Below are 23,736 nucleotides of genomic sequence, written 5' to 3' on the forward strand. Positions count from 1 at the left end.
TATTCAAACCTGATGTCTTTGAGGGGCCATTACCAACCTGCCACAACTTACATCTATATTTACCCACTCTGTGCTCAAAATTATGCCAAACTGACTTATTATATTCTGTGAACATTTGGCACACATTCCTTAAATCCCAGTGTAAGCTAAACCTGGAAAATTATTTTAACTTTAAACTTATTTTATTTTACAATAAAAAAATTAGCATTGTTTTTCAGTGATAAATACAAAGTACTGCATGTAGATTCTAAGATGATCAAGCTATTAAATGATCTGGGATCCATATGATTTGAACAGTGGTTGAGAGCATTGGCTATATTGAAAAGAGAAGGGAAGAAAAAAGAAGGCTTAAAGGAAGATCAGACAGCTTTCTTCATATGTATAAAGATGTTTCACAAAGAATAGAGATTAGATACATGTTGTGTAGGTTGAATGAGGAACAATTAATTGCAGGCAGAGAGAGGCAAATTTCAATCCAATATTAAGAATTCAGAATGGATAATGGAAAGGGCCCCGTTCAAAGTGAAGTTTCTTCCTTATTCTGGAAGAATTCATGAATATGCAAAGACCCTGAGAGGAGGAATGCAGAGAGAAGTAGAGGATATATATTTTTTAAAACATAAGCTCTCTTTAATGGCTGATTCTAAATAAATTGAAGTGGTATTATCCTTCTCCAATCCATTTTTCAAATTACAGCCAGAGTGATCTTTTAAAAGTCAACTCTGATTATATCAGCACCTTTAATTAAAACCCTTCGTTTGCTGAAAGGTCCTTTCAGTATTGATTCCTGGTTTCCATGCCAGTCTCATCTGAAGCTCTCCGTGTTCTTCTCGCACTTGTTTCTCATCTTTTGATGCTCCTTCCTACCTCAAGGCTGTAGGACATGCTATTCTCTCTGCTGGCAAAGCTCTCCTTCTTTCTTGCCTAGGTTACTCCTACCCAAATGTAGCATTGGGGATATCAAAGGTAGCATACCAGGAGCTTTCCCTAGTATGCTAAACCAATTGGGTCCCCATATACATCTGCAAAATACCCTGAACTGCTTTATCAAGATGAAAGCATTCTATCATATAATGACCGTGTCTGTCTTTCCTGATAAAGAGTAAGTTCTTGATGACGAAGACATTGTATCTTTTTTTTTTTTTTTTTCCTGTTGCGGAGCACAGGCTCTGGACGCGCAGGCTCAGCGGCCATGGCTCACGGGCCCAGCCGCTCCGCAGCATGTGGGATCTTCCCGGACCGGGGCACGGACCCGTGTTCCCTGCATCGGCAGGCGGACTCTCAGCTACTGCCCCACCAGGGAAGCCCTGTATCTTTTTTTTTAAACCTCTTTATTGGAGTATAATTGATTTACAATGTTGTGTTAGTTTCTGCTGTATAACAAAGTGAATCAGCTATATGTATACATATATCCCCATATCCCCTCCCACTTGCGTCTCCCTCCCACCCTCCCTATCCCACCGCTCTAGGTGGTCACAAAGCACCAAGCTGATCTCCCTGTGCTATGCGGCTGCTTCCCACTAGCTATCAATTTTACATTTGGTAGTGTATATATGTCAATGCCACTCTCTCACTTAGTCCCAGCTTACCCTTCCCCCTCCCATGTCCTCAAGTCCATTCTCTATGTCTGCGTCTTTATTCCTGTCCTGCCCCTGGGTTCTTCATAACTTTTTTTTTTAGATTCCATATATATGTGTTATCATACGGTATTTGTTTTTCTCTTTCTGACTTACTTCACTCTGTATGACAGACTCTAGGTCCATCCACCTCACTACAAATAACTCAATTTCGTTTCTTTTTATGGCTGAGTAATATTCCATTGTATATAGGTGCCACATCTTCTTCATCCATTCATCTGTCGATGGACACTTAGGTTGCTTCCATGTCCTGGCTATTGTAAATAGTGTTGCAGTGAAAGACATTGTATCTTGTTCAGCACAGTGCCTGGCATATGGTGGGCACCTTCAAATATTTGTTGAATGAATGAATGGACTATCTGGTTTGACGTGGGAAAGGAGTCTCATGAGAAAGAATATGTTTACCTAACTGACGTCACATTTCTAGTTGCAAACTTTTAGAAACACTAGTATGGTTTCTTGGAAGAGTGTATTTCATGAAAGAAATGGGAGGCAGATAAGGAAATATAAGTGATGATCAAACAAGCCAGGTTTGTCAAGGTGGAGTCAATAGGGAAGGTCAGAAGTTTAATGGTGGGGGAGCGGGAAGCTTCATGGAAGACAGAAAAACTAGGAAACCAAGGCATAATGGCTTAAGATGTATTGTTTACTCATTCATTCCCAAATATTTATAGAATGCCTCTTATGTGCCTGGCTTGGAGTCAGAAAGTCAAAGCACGTCTCACCTAGTTCTTGTCCTTAACAAATCTACAGCCTAATAAGGAAAGACAAATATTCAGCAAAGTAATTTCCACGAAGCGTGGTAAGCACCGCTAGACAAAGTATACCGTGTTATGAAATACCTAACTTGGGTGGGGAGAGTGATGGAAGGACAGAGGGAGAAGGATGGGTGGTCAGGGAAGCCTTTCCTGTTTAAGCTGAGACCTGAAAGATGAGGAGTCCAGGTGGTCTGGGGAACTGAAAGAAGTTCAATAGCTAGGATTTGGGATCCCCCAGAGAAACACTGTCAAGGTACTGAAGGACACCTTGATAGATTCGGTTTACGGGGACCCCGGATGGGAGAGGTGGACAGCCCCTGGGCAAGAACGAGAACATTCTGCACTGCAATATTCCACCTGAGCTGGGCTTGCCTCTAATTATTCATTCCTTATTCCCGCAGGTTCCCACCAACTGCAGAGTGGTAGTGGCCCGCAGACGGCCTAGCTCTGCGGGAGACGGCCCAGACGTGGTCCCCTCGCGTCCAGCTCGCCCCCGGGAAGAGGCTCAGAAGCCCCGCCTACGTCCAGGCGTGTTCTCCTGGGCCGAGTCCCACGGGCCGCGGCGGTCATGTGACCCGAAAGTGTGACGTAGGAGGAAGGAGACGCCATTAGAGGGAGGCGGAGAGGGAGTGCTGTTCGCCTTTCCTCGGGTGCCTGACGTGGTGGCTGGGGCCCTTCATTCTCGGACTTTCCCTCGGCCTTTCCAGGCCTCGCCCGGAGGCGGGAGTGGAGACGGCGCCCGGGGCTGGCAGCTCCGGTGCGGAGGGGCTGCGCCGGCCGCGTCTGTGAAGGCGCTGCGGCGGCTGTGGAGAGCTCGGCGCGGCTCTAGGGCTCCGGCGGCGGGGACGCGACGGGATGGCTGCGGCCGGCGGCGGCGGGGCGGCGGCCGGGCGAGCCTACTCGTTCAAGGTGGTGCTGCTGGGGGAAGGCTGCGTGGGAAAGACGTCGCTGGTGCTGCGCTACTGCGAAAACAAGTTCAACGACAAGCACATCACCACTCTGCAGGTGCGGGCCCCGGGGAGCGGGAGGTGGCGCCTCGGGGCCCCTACTCCTCCGGGGCTCTGAGGACTTTGCTGCCACACCGTCGTCTGGGTGTGGGCTCTCACATCTCAGGCCTATCACCTCCGCGTTCGGATTGCCTTTCCGAATTCGCCCTGGGAACACGCGTGGTCGGGGCAGTCTGGACACGTAAGGACAGGCTGTTGGGAGGGGAGTGGAAGGGCCCTGAAAAGTCCCCAGTGTGGCAGCGCGTGTCGTGGAATCCCCATCGGTGCGCTAGTGTTTCCCCTTTGATTTGCTTCCGCTTGGGCCCTAGGTGCCTTCACCCTACAGTCAGTCAACCGAGTGTCAGCCCTTTTTCTTTCTTTCGGAATTAGGAATTTAGCTGCGGATTTGATTTTGCTAACTAGGTGATTTGTAACTTCAGCGCTTACTGATGACTAAGTGTTTGTGCAAGTTCCATTTTGTCCTGTCTTCGAGTAACGTGCTGATTGGCAAGACATTCCTTTCCGGAGGGTTTTTGAAATGACCGCTTGCCCGTGTGGGTTACGCAGTTCCATTGCTGACTTGTGGGTCACATACTCGGCGATGTGGGTCGACCCATATTCACATGGAAACGTCATGTGAATACTGGCCAACAGTTGGTCCTCAAACTAACAGCTTAGCTGCTGCTGCTATTTATTTTCTTTGCTTGTAATGTAGGGCCGGCTTTCACCTGCAGATACGTGATTGTTAGTCAGAAAAGTGTTAAAATGTAACCATTAATTGGGCGTGAAGTCAGGCCATTGAGGTCGTTGGAGTCTCCCCCTCTTCCAAAGAAATCAGTTTTCACGTATTAGAAGAAATATACAGCGAATCTGCCTTGATCAATTCAGTCAGAGGCAGTCAAGTCTAATGAATTTTTGAGCCTGATTGTCTAGGTTCATATCGCACCTCCATCTGTTTAAACTAGCTGTGTGATCTTGGCCAAGTTAATTAACCTGTCTGTGCCTGAGATTCTTCATCTGTTAAAATGGGCATAATAATAGTATCTAGTTCATTGGGTTGTCAGGACAGGTATACATAAAAGCACTTAGGAGCTGGTCCAGTGTAAGCTCTCCATCGTTATTATTACCCTAAATTGCACAATAGATCTTAATCAGTGATTGTGTAGTGTGTAAGTACATGGGCACTATTTAATAGAATGCACAGTCTCCTGATTGTTGTGACATTTGATGTTTGATGCTATTATTAAACCACTGAGTCTAGAATTTACAAAGATGCTCTGGTTCTGATTCCATGTTCTATTTTTACACCTCTGTTTTTACTCCTATATAAAGCATACTATCTGAAAAAGTGAATGTCAGGAACCTGCATTTTTCCCCTACATTCTTATACAAGGTCACTTAACACAATTTTGATAATTACAGTTGAGTGTTATTAGTGAGATCAAGGAAATTCTTAGGGTAAATACCTATGCTCAGTTGGAAATTTAGAAATTCATTTAGGTAAAGTAATAACAATAGCTAACACTTAGTTCTTACTGTGATGAGTATTTTACTTTTCTTCTGTCTTTTAGTTCTTATGACAGCCTTTGAGGTGGATAGTTTTATTAACCTCATTTTACAGGTGATGAGAGAGGCGTGGTTAAGTTGAGTAATTTGCTGCCTATCTTATTGCCACAAGTCTTGGTGCCCAAGCTGAAATTTGAATCTAGTTATGACTTCAGATTTTGAGCAATAAGTCACACTATCTCTGGATATTGGTAAACCACCCCTTAGTGGTTTCTTTTGTGCTACAGACCTTAGAGAAAAGAGAAGACCATTGTAACTGAGCTCTTAATTTTTTTAAAGATAATTTAGCCCTTAAACCTAAAAATTACACTTTCGTTATACATTCCAAAAACATCCTCGAAGCTAAAAGCTGGCTAAAGATTTTAGATATCTGAGAGGAAACCACTGAAATCTATTGATACATAGGAGAGAATGAAGTTATGGTAGATCTCTAGTATCAAAAGCATAGCATATAACTGTCATCACAAACGGTATCTGGATTATGTTCCAGAATTGAGGATTTTTCCATACCAATGTATGGAAACAGCATTATATTCAATCTCCTTCTCTTAGATATCAGTTCATTTCATCTTTTTAAATAATGTTTTCAGAGAAATTTGACTTCCGTCAGACCCATAAGACACAGTCTTGTATGCCTTTCATTTCCAGATGGAGAGGAACTAATGCATCATGAGATATGAGGGGAAGAATTTCTCTTTTTTCTTGTCAGCGGAACTACCTACTACCTATCTTTGTAAAATATTTTATGCTTTGCAAAGTACACTCTCATGCATTCCTATTTTAAAGACTGAGAGGAACCCAAGATAATTTATGGTTCACTAATTCAGTCTTTTGTTTAATATTTCAGTCAAGTGATTGTCTACTTTAGTCTGAACATCTTGGAGGTGAGATGAACTGTTATAGAAGGTGGAAAACTCTATGTCCTGAGGTGGCACATTTCATTTTTGGGCAGGTCTACTTTCCAGTTCATTTTTCTGCGTCTAGAGACAAAATCTCTTTCCCTGCTCTCTGAATCTTAGTCATACATGGCATCCCTTCTGATAGTTGAAGATGGCTATTACATCCCCTTGAGTCTTGTCTTCTTTTGGGTAAACAGCTCTGGTTCCTTTTAGTGGATCTCCTATAACATTGTTCTAAATCATATCACTATTTTGACATCTCTTCTAGACATTTCAGTAATCATTGTCCACTTTTCTTAAAATATGATGCCTTAAGCTGTAGAAATGATTCCAAGTGTGGTTTGATCTGTGCAAAGAAGTGCAGGCTATGACCTCCCCTGTGGAGAATCCTTTTCTAATACTGAAGTATTACAGAAAAGATTCTTTGAGCTTTTGGGCAGCTGTCCCATTGATTAATATTGGGCCTGCTGTCTTAGACTTATTTGCTGAAAAAAAGAGACAGAGGGAGGGAGGGAGGAAGGGAGGGAGGGAGGGAAGAAGAAAGAAAGACTTTACATTTTTTCATTTTCCTTTGATTTTGTAGTTAAATCTTTTTTTCCCTAATGAATTTGATCTATTAAAGTTGGCTTTGATAAACTTGCTCCAGTGGTTAGTGTCTGTTAATATCCTTTTGAATTTTGATTTTGTAATTCAAGAAACATTGATGGAGCTCCTGTGGGTCAGCCACTAGGTTGGGTCCTGGACATGCAAAGAAAAATAAGGCATGGTCTCTACTGCTGGATTAGCTACTCATTTTAACTTTGTCACCTGAAGATTTGGTAAGAGTGTCTTCAGTGTTCTCATCAGTCATTAACAGACTCTGAAAGAAGGGGGAGAGAGAGGGCCAAGTACAAAGCTCTTCACAAGTCTCACTATAGTCCAGTGACACGTGACCAGAGGTATATTTCTCTTTAAATATGCAGAATCTTAGGGTGGAGCTTTTTCCAGACCACGCACAGGCCACAGTCCTCTTTCCTCTTGACTGAGAAACAGTTATAAATGGAGTGTTATACATATTAATGGTAATAGAAACAGGAAACAAGACTGACTGTTGTGGGCTGCTACCTACTGGACAAGAAGCCTTTAATGAAAATGGCTACTCCAGCTTTACAAATCTAACTTTTTTTGCCCTAGCTACATCAGTCTTGTCCATAGGGGATATCATGAGATACTTTCTCAAATGCTTGGAAAAGAACAAGATACATTGTTTTTTCTGCATTAGGAGGCCATATGATGTAGTAGAAAGGGACAGGACTTTGAAGTTAGTTTGAATTTTTGGCTCCTGATTTTTAGCCGTCATGATTTTGGCAGATTATTCTACTGTTTGTAGCTGGCTCTTTATCCATGAAATGGGAGACTCTCACTCATAGGATTTTTATGTGGATTAGAGAGCCATAGTATTTAAACCTCCTGGCACAGTGTTTGTTTAAGGAATGTTTGCTGTTGCTGTTTGATGAATAGATGGTGCTTAATTTGTGTTGGTTTCTTTCATAGTAACCCAGTCAAAAAGGTAGTGGGGTTAATTTAACATGAATTATTTTGAGAATGCATGTGGTCTGAGGGACTGCTACATTTTATATTTTTATGCATACATATGTATTTGTTATCCATTCTACAGTTTTGTCTGGGATTAACATTTATGGAAAGTCACTTCTGTTTTGAAAATTGTGACATTTGCTATGCTTTGGTGTTTTAGTACTGCTCCCTTTTTGCAGACGTCCTCCTAGGTTACTGATAATTATGAAGTAATGTTGTAGGTGAGCTCTCTGAGAACTCAAGATCCTTTACCTTGCTTACAAAGAAAACTTGATCTTATGTAGAGTCCTCAAAGCTTTCTTATGTGATTTTCTCATTGGTTTGGGGTTAGTTAAACTTGACAGAGACAAAGAAGACAGTTGGAGTGAGGGGCTTACTGCTTTTTCTCTGGAATTAGCTGCTGAACCTAAGCAGTCAAATTCAAGAATTGTTTATTTCATACCTGTTACATGTCAAACATTGTGCCAACGGGGGAATATAAAGATGAGTAACGTCCGATAAAGATGTTATAAAAAAAAAAGAATAGAATTTTTGGTAACTTAGCTTTTAATATAAATAAGGAATTCCCTCCTCAGTTCCATTTTCTAACATTTAATATGTAATTAATTAAAATTATAGTACCTTCACCAGTAAAATAAATAAATAAATAAAATAAAGATGAGTAAGGTACTTTAACCAGCTGTTAGCGTTCTTCTTTATTCTTAAATGCTTGTGCCATTTCTATTGTCTTTGGTTTATCTTCTATATTTGTGCTCCTGGGTGATCACTTCCTTTTCTTTAGCTGAATCCTCTTTTTCCCCTTATTGTAAGATTATGCACTCTAATTTAAATGTCTTCTATCACTTTCAACTAGTCTCCTGTGTAAAAGTAACATTCTTTATAATCAGAACCATAAATCATCTTCCCTTTTAGAATTCTAACTGGAATTCCACCTATCTGCCTCCTGAAGTCTAGGGTAGGTGCCTGTCATTTGATTAGCAAAGCAGTGCTGTAAAGTTGGCTGGGAATACAGATAGTATGCTAACAGTTTGGCAAATGAGGAAACTAAGACTTGGATTAGATTTCTGAGGTCCCACATATAGTAATGGTGTACCGTTTTTTCTTAAGGTAGGTCAACTACTTTTTTTTTCTTCCATACACCTTAACCTCCTGAGCAACACTTGGCATTCAGGTTCTAGCAGTTGGTTTTATTCTTGGTGTCACAGTCCCCTGGTCTAGGAATCTTAATTTCCTTATTTGTAAGATTAATGTTTTGAATGTCTGAAGTATCTTCTAAGTAGTTCTTGAAGCCACTTTAGTGTTGATTCAGCCAGTTTGATTACAATATCTTCATAAAATACAGTAGTTGAAATCCTTCCTTTTTCCCTTAGTATTTTTACTAGAGTATGTGGGCTATAGAAGGGTGGATGATTTTTTTTTTAAGAAGAGTTTTTCTGAGTTATGGCTTTGAACTCCTAATATATAAATATTCTATATCTGACTGCTGTTTTCTGCTTTGTGTTTTGAGCCAGTCCTTAGAAGTGATTTTTTGACTCTCCTTTTCAAAGTATTAACTTGGACTCTAAACTGATTATAATACCTCTTTTTAGAAGCAAAGGACAAGAAATGAAGTATTCAAGCACCCAGCTTGGTTTTCTTTCTTTTCTTTTCTTTTCTTTTTTTTGCGGTACGCGGGCCTCTCACTGTTGTGGCCTCTCCCGTTGCGGAGCACAGGCTCAGGACGCGCAGGCTCAGCGGCCATGGCTCACGGGCCCAGCCGCTCCGCGGCCTGTGGGATCTTCCTGGACCGGGGCACGAACCCATGTCCCCTGCATCGGCAGGCGGACTCTCAACCACTGCGCCAGCAGGAAAGCCCTCTTTCTTTTTTTTTAATTACAATATATTTGAAGTATAACACTGTATAAACTTAAGGTGTACAATATGTTAATTTGTTACATTTATATATTGTAATGTGATTTTGCCATTGTAGCAATTCATCTTAGTGTTTTTTTTTTTTTTTTTTTGCGGTATGCGGGCCTCTCACTGTTTTGGCCTCTCCCATTGTGGAGCACAGGCTCCGGAAGCGCAGGCTCAGCGGCCATGGCTCACGGGCCCAGCCGCTCCACAGCATGTGGGATCTTCCCAGACCGGGGCACGAACCCGTGTCCCCTGCATCGGCAGGCGGACTCTCAACCACTGCGCCACCAGGGAAGCCCCCATCTTAGTTTTTTGATAGCTAATTTTTATTGCCTTACTACAGAGGACTAATTTTATGAATTATCTTGCTGAATCTTTTCATGTCCATGTCTTAAGTTGAAAGTAGTTAATAGATACTTTTTTTTTCCTTTTTTTTCCTGCTCGCAGGATCTTAGTTCCCCGACCAGGGATTGAACCCAGGCCACGGCAGGGAAAGCGCCAAGTTCTAACCACTGGACTGCCAGGGAACTCCCAATAGATACTTTAAATACTTAAACCTGAAACAATGTTAGTAACTGTAGCAAAAATAATATAACTGTTTAATTATATACACACATATTATTATTATTATTTTTCATACTGCAGGTTCTTACTAGTCATCAATTTTATACACATCAGTGTATACATGTCAATCCCCATCGCCCAATTCAGCACACCACCATCCCCACCCCACTGCCGCTTCCCCCCTTGGTTTCCACACATCTTTTCTCTACATTGCTGTGTCTCAACTCTCATCCTGCAAACCGGTTCATCTGTACCACTTTTCTAGATTCCAGATACATGCGTTAATATACGATATTTGTTTTTCTCTTTCTGAGTTACTTCACTCTGTATGACAGTCTGTAGATCTGTCCACGTCTCAACAAATGACTCAATTTCGTTCCTTTTTAGGGCTGAGTAATATTCCATTGTATATATGTGCCACATCTTCTTTATCCATTTGTCTGTTGATGGACGCTTAGGTTACTTCCAGGACCTGGCTATTGTAAATAGTGCTGCAATGAACATTGGGGTGCATGTGTCTTTTTGAATCATGGTTTTCTCACGGTATATGCCCAGTAGTGGGATTGCTGGGTCGTATGGTAGTTCTATTTTTAGTTTTTTAAGGAACCTCCATACTGTTCTCCATAGTGGCTGTATCAATTTACATTCCCACCGACAGTGCAAGAGAGTTCCCTTTCTCCACACCCTCTCCAGCATTTGTTGTTTGTAGATTTTCTGATGATGCCCATTCTAAGTGGTGTGAGGTGATACCTCATTGTAGTTTTGATTTGCATGTATCTAATAATTAGTGATGTTGAGCAGCTTTTCATGTGCTTCTTAGCCATCTGTACATCTTCTTTGGAGAAATGTCTATTTAGGTCTTCTGCCCATTTTTGGATTGCGTTGTTTCTTTTTTTTTTCTTGCGGTACGCGGGCCTCTCACTGTTGGGGCCCCTCCCGTTGCGGAGCACAGGCTCCGGATGCGCGGCTCAGCGGCCATGGCTCACGGGCCCAGCCGCTCTGCGGCATGTGGGATCCTCCTGGACTGGGGCACGAACCCGTGTCCCCTGCATCGGCAGGCGGACTCTCAACCACTGCGCCACCAGGGAAGCGCTGTTTGTTTCTTTAATATTGAGCTGCATGAGCTGTTTATATATTTTGGATATTAATCCTTTGTCCGTTGATTCGTTTGCAAATATTTTCTCCCATTCTGAGGGGTGTCTTTTCGTCTTGTTTATGGTTTCCTTTGCTGTGCGAAAGCTTTGAAGTTTCATTAGGTCCCATTTGTTTATTTTTATTTCCATTACTCTAGGAGGTGGATCAAAAAAGATCTTGCTGTGGTTTATGTCAAAGACTGTGCTTCCTATGTTTTCCTCGAAGAGTTAAACACACATATTATTAATGAAAGTCTATTGAACTTAAAGACAGGAAAGTATTTGTCCACAATCAGTTACTGTGCTGCATTAGGTATTTTGCTTTGCCAGTGATTAGCAAGAACAAGTGATCTGGCTAACAAAAACAGACAAAAAAAATTGATGAAACAAGTTATGAAAAGACTTTCATTTGGCAAATGTACTTTGTTCTTATTTTATCTCTCCTATAATCTTATTTTTTTAATAGAGATTAAAAAAATATCCACTGTGATTTCAGTTAAGATGTTGGGTAAATAAGCATCAGGTGCAGATGACAGATGTCTGATGAGATTGTTAAGTCTGTCAGTACCCCTAAAGTTTGGAAGATGAAATCATTGGAATTAGAATAAATAGTGGTGCTGTAACTCCGGGTTTGGAGGAGTAAGGTGGGAAATGTACCATTACTTTGATCCTCATTACTTTGTGCCTACCCTGAGAATATTCTGGGAGATGAGTTGGTGTCCAGGAACACTTAGTGTCCAAGTGGAGGAGTGCCAAGTTAAGAATGTGTGTATGTTCTGGAATAGGCAGCTTTGTGCAATGGAAAAAGCACTGTGGAGTCAGACAGGCTTCCACCCACTGAAGTACCTGACTAAGTTGGCTGACCTTGGGTGAGTCACTGTATTTCCTTAAATCTCAGGTTCACAACTGTAAATAGGGCTAATTACCTACTTCACAGAGTTGTTACAAAGAATAAATGAGAAAGCCAAAGCATGGTGGCACACAGTATGTACTATTTTTTTTTCCTTCCCATATTCCTAGAACCTTTGAATTGACGTTGTTTATGCCACTGTCCCCTGCTCTTTCTAGATGGGGTTCTTCACTGAGATATTGCCAGGGATTTATAAATCCCTTGGGAAAGTGTGGGGAAAAAATTTTATATGTGCATATGAGCAGTTTTCTTGAGAGTGAGTGGGTTCATAGCTTTCATCAGATTCTCAAAGAAGTCTATGATCATGCCTCCCTCCCACTCTTACTACCATGTAACGGAATTAAGAACCTCTGCCCCAGAGTAAGTATTATATAACCATGAATGGTATCTCAGTAGTCTGGCCAAATTAAGTATGCGTCATAGAGGTAGTAGGAAAAAAAGACCAAAACAGATTTCAACCATTTGATCGTTTGCTGCTGTCTTGATGTTACATAAAATCTTGCAGCTTTATTCTCAAATATAATTGTTTTTGTTTTTAAAACAGATGTTTGTTCTTTAAGAAAATATCTATAAAATATTAAAAACTTAGGGTTTATGTAAAATGAGATGATTTGTATTACAGAAGGACTCTTTCCATAGAGTGGGACTTAAGTTTTTTGTTATGAAGGAAGAAAACGATACAGTGGGGACCCTATGGTAATGTGCTTTACTAATGCATCACATATTTGAGTTAAAATAATTTGGTTTATAAGGAAACTTTTAGGAACACATCTTTTATGTAAATTGAGTTATATGAGTCACATTGTGGATATGTTTATCTACGGTAACAACATTTGCAAGTCCGCTGTGGGCAGCACTATGGTTCCCCCTGCCCCCTCTATTAGAGAAGTGTTAGCTCACATCTCAGTCTGGGAGGTACCATAGCATAGTGGTTATGAGTCATGTCTGGAGCCAGACTGCCTTCATTTCAAATCCTACTCTGTCACTTGCTGTGTGACCTTGGACAATATACTTACCATTCCTTTGTCTCTGTTTCCACATCTGTAATATTTGGATAATAATTATATCTAATCACAGAGTGTTACGAGAAGTGAATTAATATGGAAAAGCTTTTAGAACACTGCCCATTTCATTATAAACACTGTGAAAATGTTAAATAAATAAAAATATGTACTCTAGTTAACAGAAGACTTATACTCATGAAAAGTTAACTTAAAATACAAGGTGGTACATGCTGTATATTACAAGATTAAGTTCCCTAAAGTTCTTCTGCATAGAGAAATTCACTGTGGGTTGTCTGGGTCATATGAGAAAGCTTAAAAATTCAAGGAAGAAGGGTGTAGGTCATGAACTGGTCTTGATAGGTGAGATCCAGATAGAGAAAGAATAGACCCAAATTAGAGAGGAATTTTATCAACAAACAGAATTGGAGGGAATGTAATATATAGACTATATAAGTTTCTGAGTAAGTAGAGAAATACTGGAAGCTTTCTTGGGAAGAAAGATGTGGACAAAGGGTGGAGGTCCTTGGATACAAAGATAGGCTTTGAGACTTTTATTTGTAGATTAGGGCTCCCTGACTTTTATAAAGGAGAAGCTTATGAATGATTTTGTAAAAAGTGCATAGCACAGTACTTGGTGGAAGGTAAGCATTCAATAACTGTTAGCTAGTATTAGCAATAGTAGTGGAAATGACTGCGTAGTGTCTCACTGTATGGATGGACTATATTTGTATATTTTTAAAAAATAGCCTATTGATGGACACTTAGCTTATTGTCCTTTTCTTCTTCTTTCCTTTTTTTTTTTAATAATCGTCGCTGTAATGAGCACTCTTTCCATAAAATTGTTTTTATACATCCGTAGTTCCTTAGGAGAGACTTAACACTGTCTCTGAACTTATGGGAGAGTGATGGTAAGTTTCAGAGGGACCAGTAGAAAGAAAATGATGGAGCTTTACCAGCTATAATTCACTCCCCTCTGCTGAGAAATCCCCACAAAACTCATGACAAAAAGGCTATTATGGTATTAGCTGCCAGCAGGGATGTAGTTCAAGCATACTTATTAAAAATGATAACTTATTAGAGAGCTCAGCTATGGATATGATAATGTTTTTTTTATTTGTTTTTAATCATGGAGGCTTTGGGAAGATAATTTAACATGTAGACCAGAGAACCAGAGTGTGAGGTGAGACCAAAGGTATTTATATTATGACATAATACGAGACTGGTAGTCATAGAACTCCAGAGGAAATATAAAAGCAAGGCTTGGTAGGTTTTTTTAGAATATGGGATGACAGGGGAGGAAGAATATTCAGTGATGATATTCCTAAGATTCTAAACCTCAGTGACTTGGAGAATGTGATCAAAATACTAATGTTGGAATGGAAAGCTGATTTTGGAGGGAAGATCAGTTTAAATATGTTTGAAAGAAGAGAGGGAGGCATTTAAGTTTACTTACCTATTAAATATTAGGATAGGAGTCAGGTTTTGAGTTTCTTTATATAACATTGATATTGAAACAGAACAAATAGTTGAATTCAAATAAGTTATATGGCTAATAAGTGGCAAAGCTAAGATTCAAATCCAAAGTTTTGCTTCAAAGTTTATATTCTTCACCCTTATGCTATGAGTGGGAAATAGTCCTTTATTCATATTTATTGTCGTAACATGTATTTGGTCTTCTCATATTCCAGGTTATTTCTTTGTCATTGAATTTATTTCATACCCTTTTCTATATAACCTGTGTTTTGTTTTTTTAAAAAAATAAATGTATTTATTCTATTTATTTACTTATTTTTTGGCTGCGTTGGGTCTTCATTGCACGCGGGCTTTCTCTAGTTGCGTGAGCGGGGGCTACTCTTCGTTGCGGTGCATGGGCTTCTCATTGGGTGGCTTCTCTTGTTGTGGAGCACATGCTCTAGGCACGCGGGCTTCAGTAGTTGTGGCACGTGGGCTTCAGTAGTTGTGGCTCACGGGCTCTAGAGCGCAGGCTCAGTAGCTGTAGCGCACGGGCTTAGTTGCTTCGCGGCATGTGGGAATTTCCTGGACCAGGGCTCGAACCCGTGTCCCCTGCATTAGCAGGCGGATTCTTAATCACTGCGCCACCAGGGAAGGCCCCTAACCTGTGTTTTATTTAATAAAATATCTTGAGTGTAGCTTGGGCTTTGAAGGCAGACATTGCTGGATTTGATCTCAGCTCTGCCATTTGTGTCTCTGTAGATTCCTTAGTTAATCACTAAATCTGGTGGCCTTTTCTTAGTTTTAATTTTCCTTGGTATACATACAGCATAAAGTCCTTCCTGAAATCTAGGTTCCTTCTCCTTCAGTAATAATTCACCATCCTAGCCTTTTATCTGTTTCACTTTCCATCTCTGCACTTTCTTCTATATATATACACTTAAATGTGACTGTCTTTGCATAGCTTTGAAGTTGGCTCTTTGTTCCTTTTTTAAACAGGTCAACTGACTCTGTTTTCTGATTATATTCCCTCTTCAATTACTTGATTCATTTTTCTCTTTTCTATCCTCATGCACTTAGTTCAGGCCCCTTATGTTTTTCTTTCCAACTTTAAAATAGACTCCTGTCTTCCAGGTCTAGTCCTGTTCTTTCTTCCTATCGTATTCATTCTCTTAAAATATAGATCTTATATGTCCTCACTGCTTAGAAACCCTTCATTGATTATCCATTGTCAACAGTATTATTTCCTAACACTCCTTTGGATGAGTTAGGTGTTTTTTAGGGAAAAAGAAGTCAAATGAGTTTGGGAAATGCTTGTATAAATGCAGTTAGTCAGCCTTCCTTTTGGCAGAATTTTAGTGTGCTAATAGGTACTGTGAATGCACAAAGGGGATATAGAGCAATATACAGCAGTCCCCAAATATACCTGACTGTAGTATACATTAAAAAACAAAAAACTTGTCTAGTGTCTTGGAACACGTTTTATTGAGACCCACAAGGTAAAGTCCATAGGCTTAGATATGGAGTCAGGACTTTTTTTTCGATTAATTCAACCTTTGCCTATCTTTGTAGTCTCATCTCTAGCGTCCACCAGACCAACTTGGAGTTTCCCATAGGGTGGGGAGTTATGTGTTTCAGGCTTCGGTGGCTTCACCCATCTGTCAGGAAAAACCCCCACTACTCCTAAAGGGGAGATCATTACCTTCTTTCTGAAGCCTTCTGTGACTTATCCAAGCAGGCTTTACACTTCCTTCCTCAGCATTTTCCTATAGTATATTTGGCAAGACCGTCCATTTTAACGATTATCACATGGTATTTTAATTCTCTTTATATTTTAGTTTCTGCAGTGGACTATAAGCTCCTTGAAAGCTGGAACCATTTCCTTTCATTTCTGTGACATTAGTACCTAGGGCAATTATTAGATATAGTTTAAATAATTGAATTATAAAATAATTGCAGGAAAATTTCCAATAATAATGGTATTCATACAGTTAACTATCAGTAAACATTTCTTTTATCTCATCTTAGAAGTCTCTTAGACGCTTTCTGTAATGCATCAAATTAAATGCGAAGAAAATGCTGTAATGAGGAAAAACTAAGAAAACATATTTACCCATTTTTTTGTACTTTTCGTAACTTGTATTCATAAAACAAAATATCTTTTTCTTAGATTAGAGTAAAAATAATGTTCTGTCTTCAGTGGAAATAATGTTTAATCATTAATAAAAACTCAGCGATTACTTTTTCTCCCAGATAACTTATTTCATATTGATATGATTCATTCATCTGTAGTTTTGGAAATAAAAAATGTTATTTTATGTGAAACATTGTTTAATGTATATCTCTCTTTTCTTAGGCATCATTCTTAACAAAGAAGTTAAATATTGGTGGGAAAAGAGTAAATCTTGCCATATGGGTAAGTTAACCTTTTCAACTGTATGAGTGAAGGCTAGAGTACCTATTCCTGGTTCTCTCATAACTAATTGGCTCAAAATTTTCTGGATTTATTTTAGTTAACTGAAGTTTAGCCAAAAACTTTTTTTTTTTTTTTTTTTTTTTGCGGTACGTGGGCCTCTCACTGTTGGGGCCTCTCCCGTTGCGGAGCACAGGCTCCGGATGTGCAGGCTCAGCGGCCATGGCTCACGGGCCCAGCCGCTCCATGGCATGTGGGATCTTCCCGGACTGGGGCACAAACCCGCGTCCCCTGCATCGGCAGGCGGACTCTCAACCACTGCGCCACCAGGGAAGCCCCAAAACCTTTTTTAAATAAACATTTTTTTTCTAAAATCTGGCTAAGAATTTTATCTTGCATACAATTGTATACATGAATAGTTCTATCATAACTTTTTAGCTGGAGAAGGGTCAACTCAGAGGGATTCCATGTCAGAGAAAGGGGTGGACAGCCTGCCTGGCCTTTTTTCCCCCATCTCCATATTCTAATCCTCCAAGGGAATGGCCAGTGGAGAGTAGGGCAAGGATAATGCAGTAGTGTACCTGTTGGCAGGTGGTCCTGGTGCATGCTCTTTCTCCTTGTCTCCTCTCTCTGGGGAGAACCTAAATTTAGTGCAAGGCCTGTTCCTGGCTTATAATGCCAATGTGGCCCATTCTGACCCTTTGGCAACTGAAATGGTTTTTTAGTGAGGGTGGGAAGATTGCTGAGGAAGAGGAAGGTTGGGGAGGGGAGAAGTAATCTTTATATAACAGTAAAACATTAAATATTGATTATAACTTGACTTAAAAATTTTATTTGTAACCTGTTTTGTTTCTTTTAACAGTGTTTTGGGTTATCTATAAATTTATACCCCACTTTCCAATTAAACAAAAGTTCACTGTAGTTACAATAACAGATGTATTTTTTCTTCTGATCTAATAAGAGTTTATTGCTTTATTTAGGATACAGCAGGTCAAGAGAGATTCCATGCATTGGGTCCAATTTACTACAGAGATTCAAATGGAGCTATTTTAGTTTATGATATAACAGATGAAGATTCGTTTCAGAAGGTATTCTGTTTACTTATGGGTAGATGACTTAATAGAACAACACTGATTTTTTCAAGTCTGCATTAACATCTTTTGTTTACTAATGTGATTAGCCTTGGCTTTAAAGGTAAAGTATAGTTTGTGCATAAATGATGACCACTCATATTTTTTAATGGAGTATTTAATTCATGTTAACAATATGGATATCATTTATTAATAGTTTATTACATGGCTTTCTCAGATATCAGGAAAGGGAAATAATCTGAAGTAAAGCTTCAGAAAAATACAGAGGCTTTTTTTCTCCCTATTAAAGAAAAATCACATATATTTTTTTGGTTCCATACACACTGGCCACCTGATAACTTGGTATGGATGCATGGGCAGGTTCCATAATTGTGGGGAGGAAAACGAAGAACTAAATCAAATTTAAGCTCTTTCTTCTCACTAAATTTCCTGGAGGATATAATATAAATTTTAAAAGGACAATCTAGGTAGTGTTCATTTTAAAGCTCCTCCATTTTTTTTAACCCCTCTTTAAACATTCACCAAAAATAAAGAATTTTTATAGTTGTTTGGGACCAAACATGAGTGACCATTAAACTTACCTCTGAATTCTCATCACAATTAGGATTGTGACTAGTTACTTATTTGACCTTTTCTTTGAAAGCCCTTCTTGGAATAACGTTGTCAAGGATGTTTAACTAAAGGGGGTAATTTCCAAGGTAGAGACTTTTCTTGCCTTGAGTTACAGGTTTGTACTTGTTGAAATTACTTGTCTTTTTAGTTTTTTATTTTTATTTTATTTCCTAGTATTTAACTGATGAAGCAGATGTACAAGTTAGCTCTTGGATTATTAATGCCATGTGGAAAAACTTAGTCCAAGGAGTAGAAAAATGAAGCAATAGGTAGCTTTCAGATTTAATGACATTTTAAAAAGATATATATGTGGGGTGCTGTTTGTTATCCCTCCCTGCCTTTTTGGCATAAAAAGAAATGATTTAAGTATTTTATTGCTTAAAAGAAGGTGGAGTCTATTAGGTTGAAAAGTAACTAGTTATCTCTGGCTGTATAACAAAACCCCCAAAATTTGGTGACTTAAAACAATGAAATATTATTTCTCGTGGTGTTTTAAGGGTTGACTGGGCAAGTCCTCTGCTCCATGTGGTGTCAGTGGAGTCAGTCATGCAGCTGCATTGAACTGGGGGTTTGGCTGGGTGGGAACCTGGATCCAAGAGGGCCTGGTTTTCCTCCACATGGCCTCTCACTCCATTTGGTGTCTCATTCTCCAGTACTCTCTCCACATGCTCTCATTATTCCATATTCCAGCCAAAGCTTCTTATGTGACAGCTGGATCCCAAGAGTGTAGCTGCCTGACCTTCCTAAGGCTTTAGTCTGGAATTGGCATGGCATTAGTTCTGCCACATTCTCTTGGTCAAAGCAAGTTACAAGGCTAGCCCAGAGTCAAAGAGAGAGGAAATACTCTCGGCAAAGAATTGGTGACCATCTTTAACTCATTACAGAGTGTATGGGGGTAATGAATAGGATGCCTGTGGAGGGGGATCTGATTGCAGATGAATAACAAATTTTTAAAAAATTGGTTCGATTTAGTAGGTCGTGATACTGTATGTACAGGGAGTAGGGTAATAACATAATTGGATTCTGACATGTTTCCTTTGAAGTGATGAGGATGTACATTTTATACCAGTACTGTCAGATTTTTCTTATATGAAATCAACTAAGGGTGGAAGTTAAATGCTTCTCTGAACATGTGATACATATATGTGAGTGAAACAAAAAGATGGGACTGTACTGAGAAGAGTGTAGTTCAGTGCTATTATAAATTGTTGATTACCTTTGTTTTTATACAGATTTTGTGTTTACTACAGTTCCTTTGCATTCTTGCAGAGGATAGGCGTGTGAAACTGTTACTTTGTGCATAGGAACATATGCACAGTAAATGCTTATCACACATATCTAATGTAATTTTTGTTATTTGTAGGTGTGTGTGTATTTTTTTTAGGAAGGTATATAATTTCTGTGTCATTTGATTACATACGTACTAAATTCCATTACACAAAAATGAAAGTAGGTATCCCAAGTTGGTTCTTTATCCTGTTTTATGGTAATCAATATATTTAAAATCATGAGTTCAAAAGATTGCTTAATTTCAGGGACTTCCCTGGTGGTCCAGTAGTTAAGAATCCACCTTTTAATGCAGGGGTCGTGGGTTCAGTCCCTGGTCAGGGAACTAAGATCCCACATGCCATGGAGCAACTAAGGCCGAGCGCCGCAACTACTGAGCCTGCACACTCTGGAGCCCACGCACCACAACTAGACAGCCCACGCACTGCAACAAAGAGCCTGTGTGCCACAACTGAGACCCGACACAGCAAAAGAGAGAGAGAGGGAAAGAAAGAAAGGAAGGAAGGAAGCCCAGCATTAAAAAAAAAACAAACAAACCTAATTTCAGTTTACTCCCCACAGTGCTTGCTGCTCTGCTCCATCCGTAGTGAAGAATCAGTTTGCCACTGGAGTCATTGTGCACCAGGGGCTCTCCACCAGGGGGCAGCAATGTCTAGAGACATCTTTGATTGTCCCACCTGGAGGATGGAACTGGTATCTAGTGGGTAGGAAGCCAGGGATACTGCTAAGCATCATACATTGCACAGGACAGTCCCTCACAACAAAGAACTATCTGAGCCAAAATATCAGTAGCGCTGAACTTGAAGAAACCTATCCTACACCAAAGGATGAAATTTTATTTTACTCTTTTTGGTACCTGTATACATTTTGTTTTCCTTTAAATGTGTGACACAGAAGCTCCTATGCCCTCTATTTGTGACCCAGTTGGGTTACAAAAGATTTTTAATTAAGCCCATGTTTTCTTAAGTCCAAAGTGATTCTCTATAAGCATCTATTATCAGAGGCTGGAATTGACATGCTTTTGCTTTGGTGAACAGCTTTGCTTGGATTTATGGGCAGTTATGAAAGTCTGTAATTAGAGATGCTTCTGTTTATTCTTATGTGTAGATATAGAGAGAAATCTTTCCATTGGATGTTTGTCTGTGTGTGTGGTTTGTGATATAAATGATCCTACAGTGAATCATTCCTAGTAACAACTAAACACATGGACTGTTAGACAAAATTTTGAGGTATTTTGACAGTGTTGAGTTTTGGGGTGTTGTAATGGTAGTCATTGTTACAGGATTTGTTTTAATATTTACTCTTTTGTGTACACAGGTTAAAAACTGGGTCAAAGAATTACGGAAAATGTTGGGAAATGAAATCTGTTTATGTATAGTTGGTAAGCATCATTACTTTTTTAAAATGTCCTTTGTTTCCTTAACACTTTATTAAAGAATAGTAAATCAGTAATTTTCATTTTAAAGTTACATGAGAAAAGAAGAGTGGTATTATAGTATTTAATATTTTAGTATAATTTGGGATTTGGAAGTGATCTTTCAGGAGGTTCAGCCATCTGTACTTCAAGGAATGCCTTTGGGGAGCAAGTGGGAAGCCCTAAACATGTAGGGCATCAAGTCCCCCAGCCTTGCTTCAACTTGACCCTTGGTTTTTCATCATAAGATTATTTTAGAAAAGAAGAGTTCAGCAACTACTTTACAATATAATTAAAATCAGTGACTTAAGCTGTGTTCTTGTTCTGTATATTTAACTATACCCATTTTTGAGTTAAGAACAAATGTGACTCCAAAGATATAAGTAGATCATGATAATACTAGACTGGAAAAATATCTTAAGAGGTAAAGTAAAACAACTCTAGAATTTACTCTTGGACTTCTGGCATTTCTCTTTGGTTTCCTTTTTCTTTAGAGTATTATTTCTATGATATAACAGCTAATTATTGGTCAATAAAGTGTTCCAGACACTATGCTGTGTACTCAGTGGACATTATGTCATGTAATCTTCACAACCCTATGAGGGTTTTGTAGAGGAAGCTGAGCCCTGGAGATACGTACTTAATAACTTGCTTAATATCATGCAGCTATCAGAGATGGGATTCAAATTGAGTCATTCAGACTCCTCTGCTTATGATATTAATCCTTATGAATAGCCTCAGGCTGTTTTCTCTCTTCCTTTTTATGTAACTGATAAATGGCTTGGGAGAAACCAGGGTAGTTTTAGTGGAGGACATAGAATGGAGTAGTCACTGTGGGCAAATTCTGCTTTTAGCCTTAAGAATTTTTTTGTTTTAACCTGAGTTTACATTTCTTACATTTTGTCACCATTAGATTGGTAAACTTTACAGGTCCAGATCAGGGTGCAAGTTTTGGGAGAGGAACAGGAGCTGATCTGGCCTGCTTTTTAGTCTAGATGCTAGATGTTAGGCTAGATGATGGGAATATTTCAAACAAGAACACTGGAGTCGTAGACCACATAGGAGTTTGGGACCAAAGCTGCAGCTAGTCATTAGTGAGTTTGGCCTGCTTTTGTCTGTCTGGTATATTGGACTTACTGGGAGTGGAAGTGGTCATAGTAGGTGAATGACTAAAGATTTGATGATTTGGGATTCTGGTTATCTCTCAGAAGAGAGGAAGGAAGTAACACATTCTAAGAAACATAGCTAACATATTCTTAAGAAAGTCAAAGAAGGGATTTCCCTGGCAGTCCAGTGGTTAAGACTTCGCCTTCCAATGCAGGGGCTGTGGGTTCCTCCCTGGTTGGGGAGCTAAGATCCCACATGCCTTGGGGCCAAAAAACCAAAACATAAAATAGAGGCAATATTGTAACAAATTCAATAAAGGCTTTAAAAATGGTCCACATCAAAAAAATCTTTAAAAAAAAAAAGAAAAAAGGAAAGTCAAAGAAGCCTCAAGAACTTGTTACTTGACCAAGGTTACAAAGTAACATTTAAAAAATTAGCTGGGTGGGAATTCCCTGGTGGTCCAGTGGTTAGTGCTAAGCACTTCCACTGCAGGGGGCATGGGTTCAATCTCTGCTACTGGGACCAAGGATCCCACAAGCCTCGCAGCATGGCCAAAAAAAAAAAAAAAAAAAAAAATTAGCTGGGTGAATAAACTTAGGATAATTAACTTAAACTTTGTATTCTTCATGTTCATATTCTTAGAAGGTTTAGTAATATTGAAACTGGTAGCTTACTGCCCCCAAGTAGGGTTAGATACGTCTCATTTCATGTTATATAATGTTTATTAATGTTTGGTATAAAGTATAAAAGGCTCTCACTCTCCCTTTTCCGTTGGCAAGTGTGACATGGAATTCTATTTGTAATTCAGAGTTGGAAGAATTTTGAGAGCCCATTTACCACAAAAGGAAAGTTTCACGAAGTTACCATATCTGTGTAACCAGTACATTAGAAGCCCCACCAGTACATTAGAAGCCCTCTTTCTTTTTTTTCTTTTTTTTGTGCTCCTTTCTCATCCCAACACTACCCCAGTTGCCTTCTCCTCACCCCAGACATAATCCTGACTTTTTACTGCAGGGACTGGTTGTGTTCTGAATTTCAGAAAATAGGATCATGTGTGTATGGGAGCTATTTTGTCTGTTGTTTTGGCTTTACATTATGTTTACAAGATTCCTCTATGTTCTTGTATATAGTTGTACTTCATTTTACTCTCTTTGCTATCTAATACTTAATTCTATGAATATTCTACAGTTTATCCTTCTGCTGTTGATGGACATCTGCATTATTTTTTCCACGTCTTGATTTTCATTTCATTCTATATATGTTCTGTGTTTATTTTCTCTCCTGTTTTAAAACTAACTTCAAAATAATACTACCTCATAGGATTGTGATGAAGACTAAATAATGATTTGGAAAACACTTGGTATAGAGTAGGCATATGACAAATATTTGTTCCTTTCCCTTTACGCAAGACAGTCCTTCAAACATTTGAAGC

The 23,736-nt window shown here is 39.4% G+C and overlaps 1 protein-coding gene across 1 annotated transcript in view; it reads left to right on the plus strand.

The window, feature by feature from the left end:
- The first annotated feature begins 3,001 nt into the window (after nt 1-3,001).
- Nucleotides 3,002-23,736, plus strand: part of RAB21 (RAB21, member RAS oncogene family) — a 32,737-nt gene continuing 12,002 nt past the window's right edge. Inside the window, exons 1-4 of the mRNA XM_082850156.1 lie at nt 3,002-3,400; nt 16,737-16,796; nt 17,774-17,881; nt 21,101-21,164. Coding sequence (XP_082706282.1) covers nt 3,251-3,400; nt 16,737-16,796; nt 17,774-17,881; nt 21,101-21,164 — 382 coding nt within the window. The 5' untranslated portion in view covers nt 3,002-3,250. The remainder of the gene's footprint in view (nt 3,401-16,736; nt 16,797-17,773; nt 17,882-21,100; nt 21,165-23,736) is intronic.

Source organism: Leucopleurus acutus, assembly GCF_964270905.1.
Source record: "Leucopleurus acutus genome assembly, chromosome: 11".
Lineage (NCBI taxonomy): Eukaryota > Metazoa > Chordata > Mammalia > Artiodactyla > Delphinidae > Leucopleurus > Leucopleurus acutus.